Source organism: Lepisma saccharinum, chromosome 6 (assembly GCF_977018435.1).
Source record: "Lepisma saccharinum chromosome 6, izLepSacc3.1, whole genome shotgun sequence".
In the NCBI taxonomy this organism is placed as follows: domain Eukaryota; kingdom Metazoa; phylum Arthropoda; class Insecta; order Zygentoma; family Lepismatidae; genus Lepisma; species Lepisma saccharinum.
Window position 1 is genome coordinate 35,257,335 of NC_139234.1, and position 26,021 is coordinate 35,283,355.

The following is a 26,021-nucleotide window of genomic DNA, read 5'->3' on the forward strand; positions in this document are numbered from 1 at the left end:
ACCTTTTCTTCCGAACTTTCACTGCTGCACCATCCAATTCAAACCCAGCTGCTGCAAGGTTGATTCGTTCTTCTCCTTCCACTTCAGCTCGCAGGAATGACATCAAGGACTGCATTCTTCCGGTCGGTGTTGTCTCATTATTTTCCTCAGCAGCAGACAATGTTCTTCTCTGCCACACACGCATCAAATCCTCTGGGAGACTGGACTCCACCAATGGAAACAGCATTGCTGCATATTTGTCGCTGGTAACACCCATCGATTCTAATGCTCGAAGTTGGGACTCCAGTGTGTCATACAAAGTGCTCAAACAAATTTTTTCTTGACGGTTCAACACCTTTTGTAACACCAATTTTAGCAGTTCACGCACGTACACTTCCACGAGCATATCATCGCGACCAAAACGTGATTTCATGGACTGCACAACTTTCGGGTAATTTTCTTTTGTTGGTGGAAAACTGTTCACAAGCTGGCGCGCACGAGAACCTTCAATTGTCACTTGTATCAAATACTGAAACTTGTCCTCTGCAGGAATTGTATCATCTTCATCGATCTTCTTGAATTGTCCCCAAAAATGTAACCACTCTTTCAAGTCCCCTCCAAACTTCTTCAGTTCGATTTTAGGTAACTTGAATCTTCGATTCTTTACTTCCGAAAACGACTCGCCTTGACAGCAGTTTCCTTCCGACAACTTCAAAAAGTTCGACACTTCAATACGTCGCTTGTTGAACGAACACTGATAATCATCCGACACTGACTGTTCTTTCCCTAACTCATTTTCACTAGCACCAGATTCCAACATCAAATCAAAAACAGTTATGTCAGCTGCATGCAGATCACTTGCCTTATTTTCAAGCAACTGGATATTTGCTTGAATAACATTCCTGTCCGGAGTTTGCATCGCTAACTCATTTGCAATCTTCTCCGAAACACGTGTAAAAGCTGACCTAGCCACTGCACGGCTTTTCTTGAGACGATCAATGTCCGTTGACATTTTTGCGATATTTGCACTTACTTCTTCTCCGGTCCAACACAGAAAGAAAAGACAGGTCCTGTCACGGTCGCCAATAAATGTTGGATCGAGAAATAAAAGACTCGCTGCTAATATCCTTTGGCTATATTCTCAAGAACATGTACAGAACACAGTAAAAAACATGACAATCTTCATACTTTTTCTGCGCGGGATCAGTAATATAGCACAGCATAGAACAAGCAAAATACTGCACAGGCTATTGCCCGGAAAACAGAGTAAACAATATTGCCAGGTGCCAACTCACATAATATCTAACACATACCTTTAGAGTTTTCATGAGACATTTATCGCACCAGAAGCGTAATTTTTGTATGCCCTTGTCATACACTTATAATCAATATATATATATACACACACACACACACATCAATGCAATGAAACTAAAACAGTGAGATAAAATAAGGTTTTTCGTTCCCGACTGAACTTTCATCAAGGCTCCCCCCCCCCCCTAATCAGAGGGTCTGCGCATGCCTATGCATGCAAATATAGTAGGAAATTGTCACAGCACTGTGATAAGATTGTACTGTTGGAACAAACAATCCATTGTTTCTACATGTGTTTTCCTACTACTGACAACAATCTTTTTCAGGGAAAGAAAATTTCAATTTTAAACTGCTTGTAATTACTGCACCTGCTATTTAATTTTCACTGAGTATTTAGAACAGCAATACATGAAAAGTAAATGAGAAGAACAAAGAGAAATGATTGAATATGATAAGTACATACCTTTAGAGTTTTCATGAGACATTTATCGTACCAGAAGCGTAATTTTTGTATGCCCTTATAATCAATATTGAGAGCCCAATTTTTTTGGTCCACGTTGCTAGTACCAGCAGCTATCACAATTTTTCTAGATTTGTTCACTTAACAATAATACATGAACACCCATTGTTGATTTAATTCATGTTATTTATTTTTACCATTAAGTTACATGCAACAAAAAGATGAGAGGACATAGGATGAGAGGAAAGTTACAAGAATGTGGGAAGAAACATCCAAAACCTTTAAAAAGGCACCGGCCAAGTGTTCATCTCGAGTGACTGAGGGATACATACTATGGAAAACTTCAGTCAGGATGAACAGGCATTCAAATTGAAGGTGAACCCTCTTGAATACAAGTCTGTCATATTAAGGGGGAGAGGGACAATTTCGCCTAGGCCCTTCTCTCTTCGGCAGCTGATGTTCACTGTTGCCAGCTTCGCTTTTTTGGAGCCAGATCTGGCTCTTTCGTGCACTCGCTTGGCTGTGAACTATGGCACCCACCCCATGCCCCACTATGATGCCATCACTGGCTCTGGCTTACATAGACAACTTCTGTCATAAGTATACATTTTGCTTGTGACGTGATATTGTTATATTGGCTGTATTGCTCCACCCCATCTTACATCCCCAGCTACTTTTTCTTCATAGCGCCTTGGCTGATGTGAAGAGGACATAATATTGTTATCTGGGAATACTTTATTTTCCATTTCATACAACCATCGCTGAATTATTGAGATGGGTGATGGTGCCGGATCTAGACGGTGAAAACTAAGAATAAGTTGCCATCCCTTTAAAGCTAACAGTAATAACACCGCCCCTCACCCACACTCCCACTCTATTGACACCTAAAATTACCCCAGCAGGCACTTTATCCAGTTTCGTAAATCTAGCTCCTTGAAAGTTTTTACTCCATTTACAGTGAAATTTAGCTCTTTTATGTGCATCAGGTTTGGCAACACTGCCAGGATGGCCGTAGGAGGCAAGGAGAAATACATTGCTCTTATGGAAGTAATATTTTATTTGTTCTCTTGGGAATATCAAACTTCCGATGGCATAGAAAAATATATCAACGGAAAAAGGACAGATTGAAGTAGTAATTGACAGACGGAAATGTCAAATCTTCCATTTGATTAGCCGTAACTTTAAGTTGAAGTTGAATAAGGAATAGATGGGTTTCTGAAAATTCTTATTCATCATATTTTTCAAACATCGTTTGAAATTTAATTTAATTCTTCGAAGGTTGCAAATTTTTTACAAAATTTTTCGAACAAAAAATACTTCTTTTTCAAACGGAATCCAAATATGTAAAACGAATGGGGGTGTTCCATTTGAAATTTCACATTTATCCCCCCACTCTCCCTAAGGGGTGGGTGGCGACGACAAAATTTTTGCGACATTGACTTACCCCCTCAATAGTATCAAACTTTTTCTGTGCAATTTTTCGATTGGATGCCTTCTGCATGCGATATTCCATACTATCATTATAAATGGACCACCTGGTATACATGTGACAAAGAATTTTGAAGCTGTTACTAAAACTTTGAAATCCAATCCAAATAAATTGTCATTATCTTCGTCATTAATACAAGTACTAGTGCAAGATGTATATACGTATCAACAGGTTTCTCAATTTTTAAAATTTTGTGAAAGAACAGTTGTATTTTAATGATCTGTTAGTGAGGGTGAGGGCATGAGGTTCCTGCATAAACAATCTTCAGAAAATAATAATTTTATGCTGAAATATGTAAGAAAATTAGTTTTTTACATCTGCGTAAAAAAATGGTTTCCTACGTGAGGTAAATTACTAATAAATTATGCATAACTTACGTAAAAAAACGTAATGAGTAAATTGCCTTGCCAACCCTGGGCATAACCAACAGCAGTCATGTGAGAAGTGGCAGCATTCCTTGGAGAAACTACATCCCCTTGGAGAATCAACATCTCTCTGAAGGAAGCAGAAGGAGAAACAACAGCATCTGTGAGAGACACAGCAGTATCCCCTTGGAGCGAGAGCAACATTCCAAGGATAAATATTGCACAGAGAAAAATCTTTACAGGCTCATAACAGCCCCCTCCCCAACAAACATAGACATATGAATTTGTTAATCATCATCATTGAGAAGAAAGTAGTGACATTGGTTAATATGAGCAAAACAAAATTGCATAATTTTAGCCAAGACCTGAAGACAGGGCTTCTAATTTTACAATGTTCTAAACTAACAACTATTCTGTTTCCAGCTTTAAAACGAAGTAGGTGTGGCCAATAAGTTACCGAAATTTGTATTAATGCGCACGGGTCCCACTTTCTATTCGCCAGCACTTGCCCCTCCCTCCCAGCGCACGTGTTAGCTTCAGTGTCAGTATTTTCCACAACGTTTCGAGACTAGAGTGACTTTTAAAAATGTGCAAATATTAGTTTTTAAAATGAACACTGTTGTAAATACGAGAGATGAAGAAAATATAATAAAATAGAGGTAAAAACTTACCAACGATGGCAGTTCTCGTCAGTGGTAATATACCATGTAAGAAGAATTTACACAGCTGTCCGTTGTAGCGGAGTGGTTATCACTGTGCGCTACGACGCCAGGAGTCCCGAGTTTGAATCTTGGCCTGGGCATGGATGTTCTTTATGAGTGTTATTTCATCAATTTCACCATATTATCACTCATCCTCGCAATTAACCAAATGTGGCAGAAATGCGAAGTAAAATAAACCAAATGACTCATGCAATAATTTAACCAGCGTAGACAAACTCATATCCATGAGGAAAAAAAACGTCCACTTTCCTGCTAACGGCAAGTCCAAAATCGGCTAAAATGTGCCATCCGCTTTTTTGTTCGGCTGAATTTCCTTGCGGACCGCATAAATGCTTGTTTTTAAGACAATCAGAAGTTAACGATTCAACACAATACTCTGGATCCACCGCAATTTTGGTATCGCCACTTGTTCAAAGTTTCAAATGTAACTTGCTGTTTAAGCCACATCAACATTCAATGATATTTACAACCTATAAACAGTAGTGGTAGTGCCCCGGTTCACCAACCGAAAATGGGGCTCGGTGGGGCCGGCAGTGTTGCCAACCCCTTACTCGAAAAAATCACCAAGGTTTTTGTCTTGGTCTAACCTAACCTAAAGCAAGGAGCTGGCAACCTTGCTTGAGGCTTTTCTCGCAGTGTTGCCAACACCTTACTCGAAAAAATCACCAAGGTTTTTTTTTTTGGTCTAACCTAACCTAAAGCAAGGAGCTGGCAACCTTGCTTGAGGCTTTTCTCGCAGTGCTGCCAACACCTTACTCGAAAAAATCACCAAGGTTTTTATCTTGGTCTAACCTAACCTAACCTAAAGCAAGGAGCTGGCAACCTTGCTTGAGGCTTGCCTTACAGTGCATAAAGCAATTTTTGCCAACCTACTGGTACTTTTGCCATACCCTTCTACAAAAAAGAGAGAGGAGAGAGGAGAGAGGGGGGGAAGAGTTAAACAACCGACAGTGCTGCCAACACCTACCTACAGCTTTTTTTTCTCCTATTTAGCAAAAGCTACTATCTTTTTTGAGGCTTAGCCAATTTATACACTGGCGTAACATACACTGGGCAAGGAGAGCCGGCAACAAACACACACTGCCGTAAAAGAGAGAGATGGATGGATGGCAGCACAGTATGTGTGTGCGTGTGCGTGTATAATATGTAGCATTATTAACTAGAGAGTGTTGGCAAACCACCTGCAACTAAAAAAAGAGATATGCCAACGTTGCTGTAAGATGAAGAGAGAGAGAGACCTATAGTTGGCAACAGTGGTGAGCAAATGTGCTTTATTGTAATTTTCCAAGTTCTGGTCAAATGTTTATATATCGTGACCTTTGTAAACCTCTCGGGAACGATGTGCCACACACGCGCGTGCGCGTGCTTTTTATTATTTTCGTATTGTGACGCAAACAAACAAATAATAATTGTTGTTTTTTAGGATTCCTGGCCCCTATAACCTCGCCAGGGTGCGTGGTGCCCAACCAAAAAAAAAGTAAAAGGTTTTCTAACGGCTGCGGTTCTAGATAACCACACCTTTATAGAGTTTCACGTGTTGTTTTTTTCTCAAACTTCCATGAAACTCTACAGAGGACCTCCGTAATGCATGCAACGTGTACTAAGGACTCTAGTGTTATTTTGATGTTGTAATATTTTTGGATATAGAGTTTTATTGTGAGATTTAGATAAAAATAATTATGTTTATTATAATATTTTTTTGATGAAGATGGAGAATGTATGTGTGTGTGTTACAAATAAAGTTGCATGCTTTTTTTTCTAGTGTGTGTGTATGTGTTTTTGATGTTTCGACAGCATCTGAAACGATAAAAAAAGAAAAAATTTTATTGTTAATTTTCTCGTGTAACAACAAAATTTTTTGTGCAAAAATTCTGATTTGTCTCGTGCTATAGTGATGAAAAAAAAGATATTGTAACTGATAACTGATGAAATTGACATTTGTAACTGATCTGAACTAGTGAAATTCGTATTGTGCCATTGTAACTGATTGTGCTAGTACAAAAATTTCCTTATTTGTGCAAGAAAAGATGTTAAAAACCTGTTAAAACTGCTCTGTGACCCTCTCGTTCTTCACGTCGTGGACGAAGGACTTCTCTGCGACCATGATGACACTACATACAGTGTTCTCGGGCAGCGCGTCGTGGAACTCGCAGACGATCTTGATGTTGGTTCGATCGTTGACCACCACCTGCTTTCTCTTAGATGTATTGATGACGAACATCGGCCTGCGTGCTTTGAATTCGCTGGGCGCATAGTACATGTCCACGCTTCCCTCGGTTACGCGTTTGTAAGCGGTGTAAGCTTCGTAAAGTTTTAGGTAATCGTCTTTTGTCATGTCGAGGTTGTAATTTTCGCGCGGGAACACTTCGTTCCTACCGTTCTTGAGATAAACGTTCTTGATCTTGCAGTCGTCGAACTTGCTGGAATCTTTTTCCTGGTTGTTATCGCGCCCGGTCTGAAAGAGCACTACGACGAAATCTGGCATGTCGAACTGTATGTTGTTGAACTGCGTCGTCACGTCGAATTCCATGTGACTTCCCGACGCCACCTTCTGTACGCACTGGTAACCGTGAAAGTGAATCGCCACCTGCGGACTCTTCAAGATCTCCGCTTTGTACTTGAGGGCGTAGTTTGTTTCGTATTCCACGATCGGCATTCTCAATTCCATGCTCCGGATGACGCATTTCGCCGCTTCGGGTAAAGTGTTGGCTATCGGCATGCCGTCGGCGTTCAAGTTGGTGTATCGCATCAGTGCGTCGTTGTCGTTGGCCGCTCTTCGAAACGTGACCCTCAGTCCTCCCTTCCACATGATCTCCTTGTAGTCCGAGAAGAATCCCGGCAGCAGACGCATGGGAAAGAGCGGCGTGTGAAGATTTCTCGTCGATATTTTGGTCCCCGCTTCGAATCCTCCCGCTTGGTAGTACGCTGCGTCCGTTTTGGATAATTTCAATGTTCCCACTGCCGTCGACGTGATGCCTGGATAATCTATTCTGTCGATGACGGTGTTGTGTTTCCTCACCTCCACCTGCGAGAACAGGTGAGGCACGAAGTTGTCCACGAGTTTCAAATTTGCATTGGGCGGAAACGCGTCTCCGCTTTCCTTCTTCACCACGTCGAATTGAAGGTAGAGGTCCGCTCTGTGAGGATGAACGAACCCATCGCCTACGTCCACGTCGTATTCGATCTTCCTGTTCGCTTCGTTGAGATTGGCGAACGTGCGACGGTTGGGAGGGAAAGATTGCAATTCGTAACTTTCGATTTGCTCCATTTTTATTATGCGTGTTATTTATTATACGTTGATCTCCACGATGGCAGTGGTCGTTGCACCTGCGAAATCCACCACCTCTCCTTTCTCGTTCGTCACCACCAACTCTATGTCGTCTATGCGGTTGCGACATACTGGAAAATAGATCGGCGAAGAGGGCGTGTAGATGATCGGTTCCATGAATTCGGAACTTGGTTTGAACGTGGCTATGATTCCCGTCTGCTTGTGACTTCCTAGTAATCCGTCCGAGGATTTCGTGATCATGCCTTCCGCCACGTTGCAGTGTACGTTCAGAGTCTCTATGGCCAAGAATTTAGGAATGTTGGCCCCCGTGTGCTTGATGCCAGCTTCGAGTTTTGTGTCGTTCTCGAAACCTAAAAGTTCTCCTATGGTGCCCAGGTCCACGGTCTCCGTCGCCGACACGATTTCCACTCTGTGCGTGACCGAATTTTGAGAAAGGTACGTGCTTTTGGGTAATTGAGCTTGCAAAGTGGAAAGATTGTATTGACCTGGCGTGACGACGATGTGTTCGCTTCCGACGCTAATTTTGTTGTTGTGATGCGTGACGTTAGGTATGAGGTACATGCTGTAGAATGCACGCAGAGCTACGGATTTAGGATAGACGATGTCGTCGTGCAGCGTGAGTTTCAAGATCGAAGATTCGCTCGTGAGATGGAACACGCCCATCGTGATGTTTCAGATTCCACTATGCTTTCTGGAAATCTTCGATCGTAGGGTTATTTATTTTAGAGAGAAACGCGAGCACGGAGAGACAGAGATGACCGCAGTTCACGTCTCCGAAATTTTGAATGCGTTCGTCGTTGTAGTATATAGAGGTTTTGTTTGTTTTCAGATAATGAACTAAATTTGTAGGTGGAACGCCTCCGAAAGAATCGAAAACGAATGCTTTATCATCATCATTTTTGTGGTAACATATCCAATGCGTGCCTGGATTTTCTTGACCGTCCAAGTTGACTACGCCGCATTCTCTTCTTTTAACGGTTGAAGGTAACGAGTCGGACATGAAAACTCCTCTGAAGTGTTTGATTCGTAATGGTTCGATCAGAGATTCAATGTCTCGGTTGGTGAGTGCTGCTGTCTCTTTTTTTTAAACTTTTTCATCACGCCCTTCCCCCCTTTCTTCTCCATGGCCAGGTTGTGACGTTTCTGTTCTTCCAACTCCGCCTTGTTCTTCTTCGAGTCGATGACGGTTTTCGCGATGGCGGCGCTTCCGCCGGCCAAACTTCCAACGGCCCCCAATGCTGCCAGGATGGCCGGGATGCTGAATATGAAACCTCCGATCTTTTGCTGTTTCCGCGAACGCTGCAACCGTTTCAATTGAGGTGTGCTGAGAAGCAATTTCATTCCGTGTCTTTTTGTCAAGCAAGAACGTTTCTTCTCGCGTTGTTTCTTGGTGAGTAACCCATCCAGGACACCTAGATTTTTTAGATTCGAATATGGTATCTGGTACACGACACCCTTGGGCTTCATGTTGATGCTCTATATATATTTTTTTCACGGTATTTATATATATAAATGTTCTGAGATTTTTCTCGTGTAATTTTTTTTACAGTATGTTATTTATATATATATGTTCCGAGATTTTTTTCGAGGTATGTTATTTTATATATACTCCGCGCAGCATCGTTAAACAAATTCTATTACGTGCTTTGTTTTCTTGCCAAGAAGTTCCTTTGTACCCTTGTACACGATTCGAGTTTTGTTCTCGATTAAAATAGATAGCTTCTCGTCGGATAACATGTTAGCGTATCGATCTGGTAAAAATAGACTGTATTGTGCGTTGAGCAACAGACGCACCTTGGGACCATACTGGGTAGAAACGATTGAACCGGAAGTTATCGTGTATGGTTTGTCGACTTCCAATTCCTGAATTTTTACATATTCGACTGACAAATTTAGCATTTGTTTTAATGCTTGGAGATCACTTATTTTTTCACTCATATCGAAGAGTGTGTTAGAGAAATTTAATTTTTTTCACAATGTGTGTTATTTATATATACTTTTTTTTTCACGATGTGTGTTATTTATATATTAAAGTTTTGACATGTATATATATTATTATTTTTTTTTAACAGAGGAAGAAAGTCCGTGCTTCGGAAAACGCGATGATGTGCGTGATGATTTCTTCCGTCTCTTGTTTAGATCTACGCCAATCATCTGTGTATCGTCTTCTCCCCTGCCTCGCCTCGTGCAGTTCGTCTATTCTCTTGTTTAATTTTTCCCCTGCAGCCGAAAGAAGAGTGTCGAGATCACCGCACCACATGCCACTGATCTCCCGAAGATGGTCCTTCAAAACCATTTCACAAGGGATGCGAAATTCCGGCGTCGTTCTTGCTATGATTACAAGTTTCCCTACATCCTCACAATCTCCGTTTACTGCGTGTTTAAATATTTTAGATAGTAGCTCGGGTGGCAAATCGGTTATGCAAGCCATGTTGTTTTTTTGTTTTTTTTACTGTATGTTATTTATATACCCCACCCCAATTTTTGTTTCGTGTTCATGGCGATGGTGGTGCCCAGTGCGGCGACCCGTTCACCCAACGATGCGTCTCTGCTGACGAATCTTTCGAAAGCGGCACGTTCCAATTTCTTGTCTGCTTCGTGACGTGCGTCCAGATCCGTCTGCGTGTTGTTGTAAGCGATGTCGTGATCTTTGCATGCAGCGTCCAACGGATTCACACCCCTGTCTCCTCTCTCCAATCTTTTCTCGAGTTTGGTACCCGGTCCGCAGTACTGGTAGCCAGGTAAATGCATCTCGAAAGGTAACTTGTTGATGATGTCGTTCACGAGTCCCTTTCCTTCGGCCACGTTCCAGAATCTCGGAGGCAACGTGTTGATGATTTTGATGAGGTAACCTATGCCCTTGTCGTCGTTCACGATGAAGTTGGAAAGTTTCGTGCTGATCATGTCCACGATGCCAGCCTTCTCGTTGTAAAAATTACGATTGCCTGCATTCTCCTCTCCTGCAATAACCAACAATCGGTCCACGAGCTTCCTCACGTCGTCCACCCAAACGAATTCTTTGGGTAACGTGTTGTAGCGTTTGACGCCGCTGCCTGTTTTGACCTGGTTCCAAATCGGTTTGATGAGATTCCTGTACTTCTCGCCGCTGCTCGATTTGACGCGATTCTGCGTAGCGTCGTTGTTTTGGTACAAGGCATCCGTCATGATCAAAATTTCCTTGTAACTTTGGTAATCTTCGTCGGTGTAATCTTTCGGCTGCTTTTTGGCAACGAGTTCCCAAAGTCCCACCGTACCCGGATACCTGGTCCAACTATCCTTATCGTCTAAATTAACTTTAATGTCGTTGCCTTCGAAGGTGACTTTCGATTTCCCAATCTTCCACACGACACCCTCGTTGGTTTCCATGCTCGGATACAATCCGAACACTTCGTCCTTGTCGAATTTTCCCGTGCTCAGGTAGTCTCGTGCCAAAGATCCCAACTCGATTTTATCCGAAGACGACGTGCTGCTTATGGCTCGACGTCGTGGTACGTCCTTCAGTTCGAACGGCGTCGAAGGAATGCTCGAAATGGGCGTGGGTACAGTGTAACTTTTAGTTGCGAGTGGTACGAGTTCGTTGATCAAATTTTTATTTTGTTCCGTGACACCTTTAATTTCTTTACCTAGATCGCTGATGGCATCGATCACAGGTTGATCTTGACGTTTCTTCTCTTCGTGGAATCCGCGATTCTCGGATTTCCAACCTTTGAAGCGTTTCGCGAGGTAATCGCGATGCTTAAGATTTTCGTCTTCGATTTTTCGTTTCGTCATAACGTTATTTATACACGTCGTTTCTCACAACGTTGCAACGTTTAGAAAGTCGTTGATTTTCTTTCTGTATTTTCCGTCGTTGGGTTTCCTCGTCATGTCGATCGTCGCGAATCCGAAATCGTCACTGTTCCAACAGTGGGAGCAGCGTTCCGAAAATTGATTGTAGTTCATGTCTCCGCCTACGTAGTCATCGTACGCGTGCTTGAGGTTGGTGTGATCTTGACGAAACAAACATATGAAATTAGCGTTGTCGCGTACTAACTGTTTTGGAATTTTGGAAAACGTTTGAGCTAGGTAAAAGCAATCCATTCCTTTGTGACGACCCTGCGTGAAAAAGTTGCGAATTTCATTTTGATTTTCCAGGATGACGTCGTCGAACACAACAACTGAATTTTCACGGCAATCGTCGAGTGGAATGATTTCAGATGCGAACGTTGCAATGTCCAGACTATCGTACAGTTTCATCAGTTGCTGGTATTTGGATTGCTCCAAACTTTTCGAGAACACGTACAGGTGCCTGTTCTTCCAATCTAACCAATTCGGTGCGAGGAGAAAATTGTCCACGAGCAGTGTCGTTTTCCCACACCCCGAAGGACCTACGATTAGACAGCGGATGCTGTCGGGAAGAAACTCACCGTTCTTTTTTTTCGTTTGACTTTCCGAATCCGGTAGACGCTTCACCACGTTCCACGTACTCACAAGATCACTTCGTTCGCGTCGATCCAACTTTTTTCCGGAAGTCCCAGCCATTTGACAAACAGTTTGTCACCTTTCCTACGCAAAACTTTTTCGATGAGGTACGTGTCAGGATGTTTCGTTTTAGAGAGTTCCTCTTCGTAAAATCTTCCTTTCAAAATCTCGCCGCTACTATCTTTTATTATATACGTGTGTCGGTTTCCGGGTAAAACTCGAATCACCGTAAAAAGTTCCGTGCTCCAATTTTTTGTGAATCCCTTCTCGAAGGTGCGTTTGAATTTGCTGATCCTCACCTGGTCTCCAATTTTGAATTTTGATTTCTTGGTAGTTGTGGGAGTGTACTTTGGACAGTAAACTGTAGAAATTAAACGCTGCTCGTCAGATTTCGTAACGTCAGCTGGCTTCATGCCTATCGTTCTGTGTACCGTATCATTATAGGTATCGACGAGTTCCGGCAGAATGTCGACCCATTTGTAATTTCCCCGAAGCGTGAATCGTTTCCACATGTGTGTTTTCAAGGTTCGATTAAATCTTTCCACGATGCTGGCTTTGATGTGACTGAAAGTCGAATAATGTCGAATGTCATGTTTTTGAATAAACTTTTGGAATACGGCGTTGTAAAATTCTTTACCATTGTCTGTTTGCAAAAACCGTGGTCGTCTGTCGCTTTCGCGAAAAATTAATTTGAATGCTTCCGTGACGCATGTCCCCGTTTTGGCTTTTAAAGGTAGAGCCCATGCGAATTTCGAAAATGTGTCTATGGCGGTGAGGAGGTACTTGTTGCCCTTGTTCAATTTATGTACATTTTTCAAATTTCCGCTGCTCATCTCCACGAGGTCACTTTGCCAGAGGTCATCGATTCCCTTGGTTACCACCGCCAAACGTTCGTAGTTGCGGCGTGCAGGTTTATGCAATTCTTCGACGATGGCTTGCCTTGACATTTTTTTTTTTAGAGATTACGTTTGAAGAGAAGCACCAGCGTGATGGGATTCAAAGAAGGTGGCACCTCGCTCGTGTTTTGAACGATCAGCTTATCGCCGGCACTCACGTCGAAAACGGTAAGATCTTCGTCTTCGTGTATTTCATATACGTTGCGCGTTTCGTTCCAACGTGCCAGAGGAATGTTTCCTGCTTTCTGGACACCACGATTCGATATCAAGGTCATGGTGGGAACGCTAGCTTTTCTGCCGTGAGACCAGTACGAAAATTCGTTTATCTGAATCGTGCCATCGAGGAGAAACTTGTAGTACGGATGATAAGGATGCAACATGTACAGTTTGTTACCTTCGACGAACGTGGAGATTCTCTGCTGATTAGGTACGCTGTTGATTTCGATGGCTTGCAGAGAATGCAGTTTAGCGAATTTAGTATCGACGCTAACGAGGTTGCTGTGAAGCTGTCCCAGTGTATTTTGTACGGGCAGCAAATGCTCGACTATGGTATCCGTTACGGCAGAAAATGAAGGTTTGATTTTCACTTCCACGTTCAACTGCTTGTAGCTTTCGTTGAGTTCTTGCAACTTGGCACCGAAAGAGGCCAGCGTCGATTCCTGCGTGGTTTCCAGCACTCCAACTTGATCTCTGATGTTGACGACAATACTCTGAAGGTTCTCGACTTGATTCAATTTCGAGCTCTTCTCGGTAAGATCGTTCACGATGCTTCGCATCTCGGTAAACTGCGTGTGAAGGTTGGCGACGCTCTGCGAAGTGGGCAGCGTCGACACCAGCGAAGCAATTTCATCTCGAATCTGTTCCACGTTCGCCGTTTCCGTTTCCAGTCGTTTCAGCATACGTGATATGTTCCTTTTCAAAGCGTGCAATTCTTTGGAGGTGGGGAGATTGGCCACCCTACTCTCGAGATCGCTCAACGAACTTTTGACGTCGCTCGAATCGGATAGCGCCGTCACCGCCGTTTTCAATTTTTCCAAATCTTCGCTCGAAGGCACGCTCGTCCGTAACGATTCCAAGTCAGCCTGTATGTTGTCCAGCACGTGATGAAAATGAGCAAGATTCGTTTCGACGTTCAAATTTTCCAAATATTCGATCTTCTGCTGAACCGTGCTTAACGTGTCTTGAATGCTCGTCAACGCGCTCGCTTCAGCGTGAATATTTTTAATTTCTTCGTTGATCAACTCCAGAGACGCCTGAAGCGTAGCGATGGTGGTTTGAATGTGTTCGAAATCTCGATAAGCCTCCAATTGAATTTTTATGTTCGCGACGCTCTTGCCGATGACCTGCAGTTCGTCCGACGATGGTAGGTTCGTCATTGTATCTTCCAAAGTCTGTAACTTGGATTTAATTTCTTCCAACGTGCTGGTGAATTCTTCTTGTAATTTGGAAACGACGACGTGCAAGCGTTCCGCATCAATATCGTTCACGACGGTTTGAAGTTCAGAGAAATTCTTTTCGATTGCGGAAGTTCGTTCTTCGATTTCGAGTTTCAATTTTTCCAAATCTTCATTTTTCGATTGAAATTGCTGTAATTTGGCCAAATCATTTTGAAGCGAATCCACGCTCAACTGTATATTTTGAACGCTGTCGTAAGAAGGTACGTCAACATAATTTTTTATGAGCGTTTTCAGTTCGGAATCGATTTTCAGAATGGGGTCGAGACATTGCGTGTGGAGCGTAGCGATCTCCGACTCTAAACTTTTGTTTAAGGTCTCCTGCAAAGCGATCAAATCGCTCCTCAACTTTTTAATTCGGACATCCAACATGAGAATCTCTTCTGCGTGGTCTACACGCTTAGTGTGGCCGAAAATGTCGTTAGGCATTTTGGTTAATGGTTATTTATAATAGGATACACGATTCGCAATTCTACGAAGAGAGGAATGAGTTTGTCATAATCTCCGAGGAGTTCCACGTACAGGTAATCTCCTGCGGAAACATCGTACGTAATATTAGAAAGCATCTTGTCGTGCTTGATTCGAAAAATGTTCTTGCCAGTAGATATTTTGATTTCGCCTACGTTTTCCGGATTCACGGTGATTTGAAGTTTCCCGTCGATCGGAATCTCGTAGAAATATAAATTGTTATTGAAGACGTAAAACATTTTGCCCACATCGTCATTCAATTTCGTCCAAATGCTGTTGAGGTGAATGATCAACAGACCGTTGAGTTTGGATAACACGGAAGGTAAGACTTTATGATCTGGTATGGACGGTGCAGTTTCCATGATGATCTGTTTTTTGAAACCGAACAAGTTCATAGGCATGCTAGTTATTTAAGAATACAGTCAAAGTTTTATTTTGTAATTACAGCCAAAGTGTTTTTTTTTTTTTTTTTTTTTTTTTTTTTTTTTTTTTTTTTGTGTGAATTCCACACTTCAGGATGCACCTCTTGTCGTCGTTGGGATCCAGGGCAATTTTTCTAACTTTGTTTGTGGTGATGATATGGTCGACGCTCTGGATGCGCTGTTCTGCTCTTAGAACCGACGACCTGGTCTTGAGGCAATCGACGAAGTCCTCGAATGTGAGATGCTCCCGAACCACCTGTCTGCCGACACCCTTGGCCTTCTTGGTAACGCTGCCCTCGGCTTTGATGGCATAGGCCTTGGGGCGAAGACCTGCAAACTCAAGAATCACGTCTCCGTCCTTCTCATCTTTGAGTTTGCCGGGCACCGGATAGCCCGAGGTGTCGAAGAGGTTAGCCAAAGATGGAGCTGTGGCTATATCCCCGTATGCGTCGGCTGAACATACGTGGTACACCAAGCTGTCCGTGTCCGTGTAGAGAAGCGAGATATTGTGGCCGTAGTGTGGACGTAATATGTCGTAGTACGTCTCGAACATGTGAAGCTTGCTCAGATCCAGAACAGTGGCTCCGACGTAGATGGGCTTGGTGAGCCTCACCTCACCTTGCTTCATGTGAATCAGAGCCAGCTGCTCGTTGTAGATTGTTCGAGACTTGAACAATGGACTCGCGACAAGCTGACGACATCGCTCTTTCCTCGTTACCAATTTTATGTCCACGCGATTCCGTACATTCTCCATGGTCTTGCCAAACACCGCATTATTCATGAGCTTGAAGAAATTCTTATCAAGCTCGGACGTGGCTGCGGTGCGGTGTTTGGTGTTGACTTCAATATATGGACGCAACCACGGAGAATGCTCGAACTTGAGGATGCGGTGAACTGCGTGGACCGTGACCTCTCGCTGCATCAACCACCGGAGATTCTGGTAGTGCAGGACGTAATTCTTTTTGTTTTCGAAATCCATGACGAGCTTCGTCTGGCTGGAATCGGGTGGACACTTGAACTCGGGTGCAGGGGGAAGATCGCAGAACAAATCCTGCAGCTTCTCGGAGAACTCAAGGTCCACCTCGGCGAAGAACCCATGTTCCGAATCGTCGAAGCTTTCGATGTCGAAGTTGGAAGGGTCAGCCCACTCGAACCCTCTAAAGGGGAGTGGCTGCATCATGGAGTGCCCATACAAGTTATTCACATCCGTGTGCATGATGTAGCTCGACGGTTGGGTGGAGTCGTAGCCAGTAGCCATGTGATGGTTGTTGGCTCGCGCGTGCCGTTGCGACACCTGGACCATGCCACCCCGGATAGCGCGTTCCACAAACAGCACCATGTCATAATCGGAAAGAAGCTCCAGCTCGATTTTCGTCACCAGAAACATGGCTGACCACGCCAGTCCGGGGAGACTATAGAAGTAGGCGGGAACCAGCTGGTAGATCTTCATTGCGGTCGCACGGAACGTCTGGAACACGTCGGCGAGGAGCGTCACATCAAGTTTGAGGTACGCGTCGTGGTAGTCCCCGAGAGTTCGACAACCCAGCTCGCGCCACATGGACTGGGCATGGTGGTATTCTTCGTCGGTGATGTTCGAGCCTCGTAGCTGACTGTAGAACTTCGCCTGGGGAGCGACGTCTCCTCGAACTTGGCAGGGTCTGTGACGTATTCGTAGGGGTAGACCCCCTTACGCCTGAAGAGACCAACGTCCAAGTTCGGAAAGTTTGCAGAGGTGATGAGTATTTGCTCGTCGCTAAGCTTCCCCGCGAGAGCATCGAGGCTTGCCGGGAGGAACCTCAGGGAGTCGAGGAAGCGAAGCTCGACGGTAGAGCGTGATCCCGGGATCGACACTCGTTTGCTCACACTGATGTAACGCTCCTCGTTCTGGGCGAGAACGCTGATTCCCTCGTTGTCGTACCCAAGATGCTTGATCAGGTGGTGAAAGTCGTACCCCGAGCCGTTGTGGAAGAAGATCGGAATAAATCGCGGGTCCCGGGCCATGAGGTTGCAACTGTTGCACCAAGGACCAACATAATCTCCAGAGAAGTGGTCATGATTGCAAACTTTACCGTTGTTGGCGGTGTACTCCTTGACGCAGACAGGGCAAGCGATGGCCTCGTCGTGTCTACGTTGATCGTCGGGGGACAGTGGGAGCATAGACTTGGGGGCCAACAGTACCTTCCCTATCTCGATGGTCTCGACAACCATCCTCTCGAGGAAGTGTTTGGCTGCGTTGGGACCACGGTACACGTAGGGCTCGGGGGCGATGTGCTGGTCCCGACGCACCACAACGTATGCAAAACTGGATGCCTCGTGGAGTTGGTAAGGGGTGGTGGAGGAAACTTCGGGATCGGGATCGCAAGTGGACAGGGGTTTGAGGAAGGCCTCGAAATCCGCGATGATGATAGCGGGGTGCTCCACCATGGCACCGTGCATGTGGAAACGCTCCACGGTGCCAGGTTTGGGCAAGACTGCCACCCCAGGCTCGTTGGTACTGCAGTAACGCATGTGGCGAGCGAGCTTTTCGGCAGCGATGTTGGGACCTCTGATGCGCTGGTAATCCTGCTGTTCTCGATTATGAAATGTAGACAAGCACCTGCGACACACCTCGACGTGGTGACTATCACTGCTCCGTTGACTCGACACCAACCGGGAGAGCGAGCGAATGAGGGTGTAGTGGTGATGGGTTTCGTCCTTGATGAGCAAGAGGTTGATTTCTCGTACCTCGTTGTTGTTGCTCACGTTGCTCACCCGGATGGGGTGGACCTCATTTTTATTCTCGGTGAGACCGTAAACGTTTATGGCTAATTGTAAGTTGCGAGCACGTGCCTCAAACTTGCCAACATCCGAAAGCGCCACCGGGTAGTCGATTCCCACCATTGCATCCTCCAACTCCGTCTCGTACTGCTCGTAGTGGCCAACACGATGCGGTTGATTTTTCCAGTCGACGGGGTGCAACGCTGCCAGCACCGACCAGACGAAGCACTTGTTATCCCTGTTCTGAATATTCAGAACAGCTTTCTTTGCTGCAACATCTGGTGGTAGAGGGACGTAACTAGACCCGGACATTGGTGTAAACTGACTAAAAATAACACACAATTTATGGGGTTCTCTGCAGAGCGAACCGCCCGAGCCTGTGGCCTCGTGCTCCTCCTGTTTAACCAGGAGCTCTTCGGCAAACTTGTCGTAAATTTCTCCAATGCTGTCACCATCCGCCAGATGCAGCGTTTTTGCTTTCGTTGCATGAAAAAAAGTGTATCTTTCATCGTTCGGTTTCTTGTATGTGCAACATAGCGTACCGTAGAATTTAGTGGAGGAGTGCGTAGCCAGTGCATTACTAAGAATAGAAACTATCTCTGCTCGCTTCTCCTCTAAAAAGCTACGAACATCGCAAGAGCCGTCCGACAATCGGACGTAATCTTCTAATATTCCTCCGAAAGCAGACCGGTCTGCTTTCATCGCAGACTTGACGCGTTTGGCGGGTGGTGCATTGATGGAGGCTGCTTCTGCCTTCCTCTTGGTGGAGGTCGAAGGCTGAGCCCCAGATGTACTTTCGCTTAGACAAGTAAGCTTATGCTTCTTGGCATACGCAATTGTGATGTGTTTATTGCATCCGGAACATAGTTCGGTAGCAGCCAAATGCTTGCCTGGCACGCAGGTGCGACAATGTCTTGCAAAATGTTTGCTCGATATGGTTCTTTTGCACACAGGGCAACTTTTCATGGAGCGCATTTTTTTTATTTTTCGGGGTATGTTTATTTATATGTGATCTGTTGGTGGTAGTGTGTTTACAAAATAAAAAAATGCCTTATGAGAAAAATTTTGTAAGCTAATTCTAATTAGTGTTAGTTTGAGGGGTTTATTTATATATGGGTGGTGTTGTCTTCCTCAAATATGTACTTTAATCAACCTATAAAAAAATAAAAAATATATATAAGAAAAATATGATTATAGATAGAAAAAGCACAATAAATATTGCATGCATGTGTAATTCTATTTAGCTTATTTTTGCTAGACACGAATCTTCTTCAGATTTTATTGCCTATTAGTATATTTTTCTACCATTCTAGTAGAGGTGTGAAACTATGAAAATGTTTTTGTTTATATATATTCTATTGTTTTGGCTGATATAATAGCAAATATATATATATATATATATATAGATTTTGAAATTCTAAAACTTTCAGGTATATTTATTTTTTACATGCAAACATACATCATAAAAAATTACACAATTGTATTTTTTTTTCCATATACACATTTTTTTTTTATTTTCAGAAAACAAAATTATTTTCGATCTCCATTTTTTAAAAAAATTATTTGTGTTTATAGTATTTGTCGGGCAATAGCAGATAAAACAAGAATAGATTTTCTACGACCCATACTTTACGAGTTACAAAACAACTTAGAAATTACATCTTGAAATTTTAATTTAAAATAACTCGAAAACAGTAAGCACTAATCATTATGTTTCTAATAGGTTGCAGAGTACCTTCAATTTTTTATCAAATATCATTAAAATTTTCGAAATAGGGTAAAAACTAAGCCAGCAAATCAAGTTTCTCAAAAAATAAAAAAATTGTCTATATTTTCGAAACTTGAGGGGGTGGAATCGATTTTATTTGCTAGTCGAATAGTTTTCGTCAAATCCTATCCAACAAACTTAAAATCATCATCCTAGGTCAATTAGAAGCCAAGAAAATCAATGTCTTGAAAAAACATCTTAAGACAAATGTCTTAAGAAAATTTTCTTGACAGACCGGAAGTAACATCTTGACAGACCGGAAGTCGACTTTCTTAAAAATTAAGACAAATATCTTAAGATGTTTTTCCAAGACATTGATTTTCTTGGTTCCTATGGGGCCTAGAACCACGCAACTTTGGATTATGTATATACCATTGTTTTTCCTACATATTTACTAGGGTTCGATAGTACTGTGGTTGTGTTGTTGCCTTGTAATCAAGAGGTCCTAGGTTCGAACCCGATAAAAGTATATAGTGGTTCGGATCCTACTTTAAAAAAACTGTAGGCCTAGTCCCAATTAGCCTTACTGTGCATATGTGAATATAGGAAAGTACAATGCAAAGTCAGCAATGTGTGATGTGGTCAGCACCAAATATTTTAATTTTATATGTATATTTAAGTTTCATGCATCGACATGGCAGTCTTCCTATATGCTTTTATGGTAAGGTGCTATGCACAGAGGAGCACTTTATTTAAGCATATTTAACTTCTCTTTCCATCTCTCAATCTATTCATATTTGACACAGTCATTGCAAGTCGGCCATTTTGTTTACGTAGCAATTAGGCTTAAAAAACTTTGACACACTCATTGCAAGTCGGCCATTTTGTTTACGTAGCAATTACGTTAAAAAACTTTAAACCACATTATTGCTATGTTTTTTTTGTGAATACTTGTTGTCATAAAAAAAAAACATAATTAGATATATTTTTATTTAATTTTATGTTTAATATCTTTTCTGTGTATAAAACTAAATAATAATAAAATTCGAAACACTATGTACCTCCACTAAATATCAAACGCACAAAAAAAAAAAAACAGGCTAACACACGCAAAATTATACTAGTCTGCCAGACGCCAGAGCCTCGTTACTCTACAGTCCAGGGTGTACTACGTATAAGTGAGGTTAACTGTTGGACGCCTTACCAGAAGGTCGCCCTCTTACACCCCGCATATTGCTATATTTGTGTATGCTTGATGCATATAACAAATTCACGCAAAATTATACTGGTCTGCCAGTCGCCAGAGCCTTGTTACTCCACAGTCCAGGGTATACTAGGTTGAAGTGAGGTTGACTCTTGGGGTGCCTTACCAGAAGGTCGCCCGCATATTGCTATTTTGCATATGCTTGATGTATATAGTAATATGTAATAAATACATGCAACACACTCAAATCTTGTATACTTTTTCTCTCTCTCTTTTTGCGTGCTCTGCGAGTATATATTCCTTCCACAATATGCTTAAGAACTGTTTGGGTTTTGTAGAGAGTTTTACCTCTCATCTACAATTCCTTTACATCTATTACAGAATCAACTCACAGAAGCAACACTACCTATTTATATAACACAAAGCCAACTCATGCAAGCTAACAAACAAATTTACTCACGCTAGTTAATTTCAATCACAATCACAATGTTCTCCTTGCAGCTCACAATAAAAATAGGACCTGATGCCCTCGAGCTTCTAGTTTTATTAGTCGAGGAGTAATATGTAGGTTAACAACGTGGACTAGTAGAAATCCGCTCTAGAAAATAGTTCCATACTTCAATTTTTAGCAATGTCATTTTCCTCCAAAAAAAATGCACAAAGGAATAAAAACGCTCGTGACGGATGTTGCTGAAAGCATTAATGCGGTGAGTATCAAAAATGAAGGCCAGAGTTAAATTCAATTCAGACCACTTCCGCCAACTGTTGACATGGCAACTACCTCACATTCAAAATACAAAGACATTCACAGGTTTTCCGGCCTACTTTCGTAAATTCATCACATTACCCCCACCAATGCTGTTACCTGACGCATTTATTTCGTTCAAAAATTCGTGTTCAGTACAGATAATGCTATCTAATTTTCACATCAGCTCAGCCAATTGTTGAGAAATAATAACGTCAGCATGAAATTCCATCATTATTGTTAGCTTTTGAAAAAACAGGAAGTACATTCGCCACTGTGAATAGGCAGAAATGCCGCCCCCAGTCATCCATCTCTCTTACAACAGTATGTGCGTGCTGGCAACTCTCTTTAGTTGCAGGTTTTTTTAGTTAACTCGTAATCCTCGTCAAAAACTACAGTTACATCATAATATCATATTGCACAGAAGAGGGAGGACATCGTACACCACTGTTGCCAGCTATAGGTCTCTCTCTCTCTTCATCTTACAGCAACGTTGGCATATCTCTTTTTTTAGTTGCAGGTGGTTTGCCAACACTCTCTAGTTAATAATGCTACATATTATACACGCACACGCACACACATACTGTGCTGCCATCCATCCATCTCTCTCTTTTACGGCAGTGTGTGTTTGTTGCCGGCTCTCCTTGCCCAGTGTATGTTACGCCAGTGTATAAATTGGCTAAGCCTCAAAAAAGATAGTAGCTTTTGCTAAATAGGAGAAAAAAAAGAGTGTAGGTAGGTGTTGGCAGCACTGTCGGTTGTTTAACTCTTCCCCCCCCTCTCTCCTCTCTCCTCTCTCTTTTTTGTAAAAGGGTATGGCAAAAGTACCAGTAGGTTGGCAAAAATTGCTTTATGCACTGTAAGGCAAGCCTCAAGCAAGGTTGCCAGCTCCTTGCTTTAGGTTAGGTTAGGTTAGACCAAGATAAAAACCTTGGTGACTTTTTCGAGTAAGGTGTTGGCAGCACTGCGAGAAAAGCCTCAAGCAAGGTTGCCAGCTCCTTGCTTTAGGTTAGGTTAGACCAAAAAAAAAACCTTGGTGATTTTTTCGAGTAAGGTGTTGGCAACACTGCGAGAAAAGCCTCAAGCAAGGTTGCCAGCTCCTTGCTTTAGGTTAGGTTAGACCAAGACAAAAACCTTGGTGATTTTTTCGAGTAAGGGGTTGGCAACACTGCGAGCCCCACCGAGCCCCATTTTCGGTTGGTGAACCGGGGCACTACCACTACTATAAACACTACGCAAAATCTCGAGAACCACCACACGGCAAGGGAGAGGAGGGCAGGTTTTGCAGGGTCGAGGGGAGGCAAGCTATAAATAGCCGTGTGCTTGAGGGTAATAGTGTTTCGGAAGATTCTTGACCACGAGAAGTAGTGTCTCTCGATACAAGAAATGTGAAGGTCTTATTACGTACACCCGTGTTGGAAGATTAATAAAACTTTGTAGTTGCGAAATTGGCTATATAGCAATTAGATACGATAACATCTTTGGAATATTACCGAATTGTAACGATGTTTCTATAAAGGTCGGGTAGCAACACTGAATGGCACAGTTTGCCCATCTGTAACGCCAAAAGCTTGTGTCCCCGCCCTCTACAAATTCCTTCTTGGAAGCAGTTGCCAGTGTATGCATCTGGCATTTTTCTTTGACAAGCTGGAGGAATTCAGGTTCCTGAAATCTGAGCATGTTTTATGTGGGAAGTAAAGGAAAGGAAGCGTAGGTGGATCATTTAATAAATGCTAAAGTAACATTCCGTACGATTTTAAGCATCACTGGTTGTATTTGCACCAAGCACTTTGGCTTCTCTCAAAGGTTTCCCTACAATATTTTGCAGTGTGTTGATTTTACCATTCTAGATAAAACGCATGAAGTTGAAAGTAGTGTGTGCGTGTTTGTGGTATATACATCAACACGTGTGTAATCTAGAGATTCCCATGTCAGTCACTGTCAGTCTAAATCATGTTTTCTGATTCTGTGTAGTCCGGTGTTTCAAGATTATAGACTTTACTTAATATTGCGAATTTGCAACACTGCACAACACAGAGTGACGGACAAGTAGCGGGAATTTCGTTTATTTGAATGAGTGAATGTCACCGTAGGTGCTTTACTAAAGAATGATTATGAATTCATAAGCAAGAATAAGGCTAGTAAATGCTTCGAACAGCATACAATGCTGTATTACTCTAGTTTCAAGACGGCATTGAATGGACTATCTATCAGGGTGCAATAGGTCTGCGGAGGGACTACTGCCAGAATCCACCAATAGGGCTGCACTGGCTTTCTCTAGAACACGTGCTTTTGTTTACATCCACTTCGTAGTGGAAAAAAATGGACTTTAGTTAACGTAAGACTACTTCAGTGTCACTGTATGCCACTGGTTCCAGCATGTATTGCAAGATTGACAGACCAATTGGGTCAATTGCATTCAACTTGACAGAGAGTACTTCGAAAAGGATGATGTCAAATGGTCCCTGTCTAATGTCTTTGGTAATGAAAATCTTTATTGACTGGTCCTCGTAATAAAGCAAACATTACACACATTCCTTGTATTATATCTTTACTATTGATTACTTCTCCCAACACAGAGAGCCTCATGTAAAAACCCAACAAAGACAGCAGTATATATACAAAAAAAAAATCATTGAAAAACTCATTCTAGCATGAATTTTGAGTCCACTGATTTGGTTCAGGAAATGCAATGGAACCTCTAAAGATACTAACAGAATGAGCTGCATGTTTTTTGGTTGATTCAAGACAATGACACAATATTTAATAATCATTCCTCCAAAACAGAGCAATATTATTTTAATGTCCCAAGACACTGTTAACGTTTAAACCATTTTTCATTAATGACAATTTTATTTCAAAGGATTTTATGTTAATCGTTTTGCTTATTTTTTTGTTATTATTATTTAGGTAGAGGCAGCCATTTTATTTGATGCAGTAAAACTTCTGGCTTATGCTCTTCATCAACTACATAATGAACATGAAGTGGAATTCAAAAGCTTAAATTGTGAAACTGAAGAAAATTGGCCATATGGAAACAGTCTTATTAAAAATATGAGAATGGTGAGTATTTTATTCGAATCTTGTTAAATGCATTTCACAAAATATAGTTCTCTCCAACCCACACATTCCATCTGTCTATTTGCTATAGCCTATTTACCTGTGCCATCAAACATTGATGTCATGTGTGAGAAAATTCCAGTTACAAATTATTTCCTGTGTTTACTGATTGTATAATAGATTACACCAGTGGTATTCAAACTGTGAGGCGTGACTGAACTTTGGAAAATTTATTCCCTTTTTATGAAAATTAAAAATGTTTTTATAAAAGAATATATAAATCTTTTCATCATTTGTCGCCAGGAAAGCTTACATCATTTTTTTTCATCTGTGTAATTGCAACTGTTGTTGGTTGTCCATCGGCAATGTCATCTCCCATGTTTTTAAACTGAAACAGGAACTGCACTCGCACCTTGTATAAGAAACGCCAATTTTGAAAATTTCATTGACAGTGTCTTTGTACAGAAATTGGCATACCTTTCTGATATTTTCCATACACTGAATATTCTGAATGTACCTCTACAGCAGTGGTTCTCAACCTATTTCCTATCATGACCCCCTTTTATCACATCCTCTTGCCAGCTACCCCCATATGTAATTTCTGGTTTGTAATAAGCGTTTATGTGTGTAAGCACATATACAACTCTGCGAAGAACAACAAAGGATCCCAAATGAAACCAATCCCTTTCCAATTGTCGACGAAATCATTTCTCCATTGTTGATTTATTAACAAACACAGGACAGTTATTGCGAATTGGTGCTTAGCCTTTGTAATTACCTCAGCAAGAGAATAATCAATTGTTTACAAATATAGCTGCTGCAACCTCAAGGCTTCTCCAAAACAATGTCGAGATTTACCATTGTTAAAGATTTCAGACTTTTTTCTTCCAGTTCCAGGTTCTTTATTGTTCAAGCAAGTTTCTTCAACTGTAGTTGAAATGTAATTACTTCTATCATTGATTTCAGTCAGTTCTTCCGCTTGCGTCGCCAGTTTTGTGTGTACAAACGTAGCTAATACACGGGCGTTGCGGTGTTGTTGGTTGACTTGTGATATTGTGTACTGTAGCGTCGTGATTTGAATTCTGTGCTATTAATGAAAAATCAAAATGGATAAGTTCCTTCAAAGACCTGGAAGTTCTCGTTCCGCAGATGATGAACCATCACAAGGACAGAAGGTCAGAAGATATGATGAATCGTATTTGAGGTTTGGTTTCACGGTACTTGGAAA

The 26,021-nt window shown here is 42.2% G+C and overlaps 1 protein-coding gene across 1 annotated transcript in view; it reads left to right on the top strand.

The window, feature by feature from the left end:
- Positions 1-26,021, top strand: part of LOC145989043 (glutamate receptor ionotropic, kainate 2-like) — a 98,545-nt gene that overhangs the window by 27,145 nt on the left and 45,379 nt on the right. Inside the window, exon 7 of the mRNA XM_083124341.1 lies at positions 24,644-24,796. Coding sequence (XP_082980467.1) covers positions 24,644-24,796 — 153 coding nt within the window. The remainder of the gene's footprint in view (positions 1-24,643; positions 24,797-26,021) is intronic.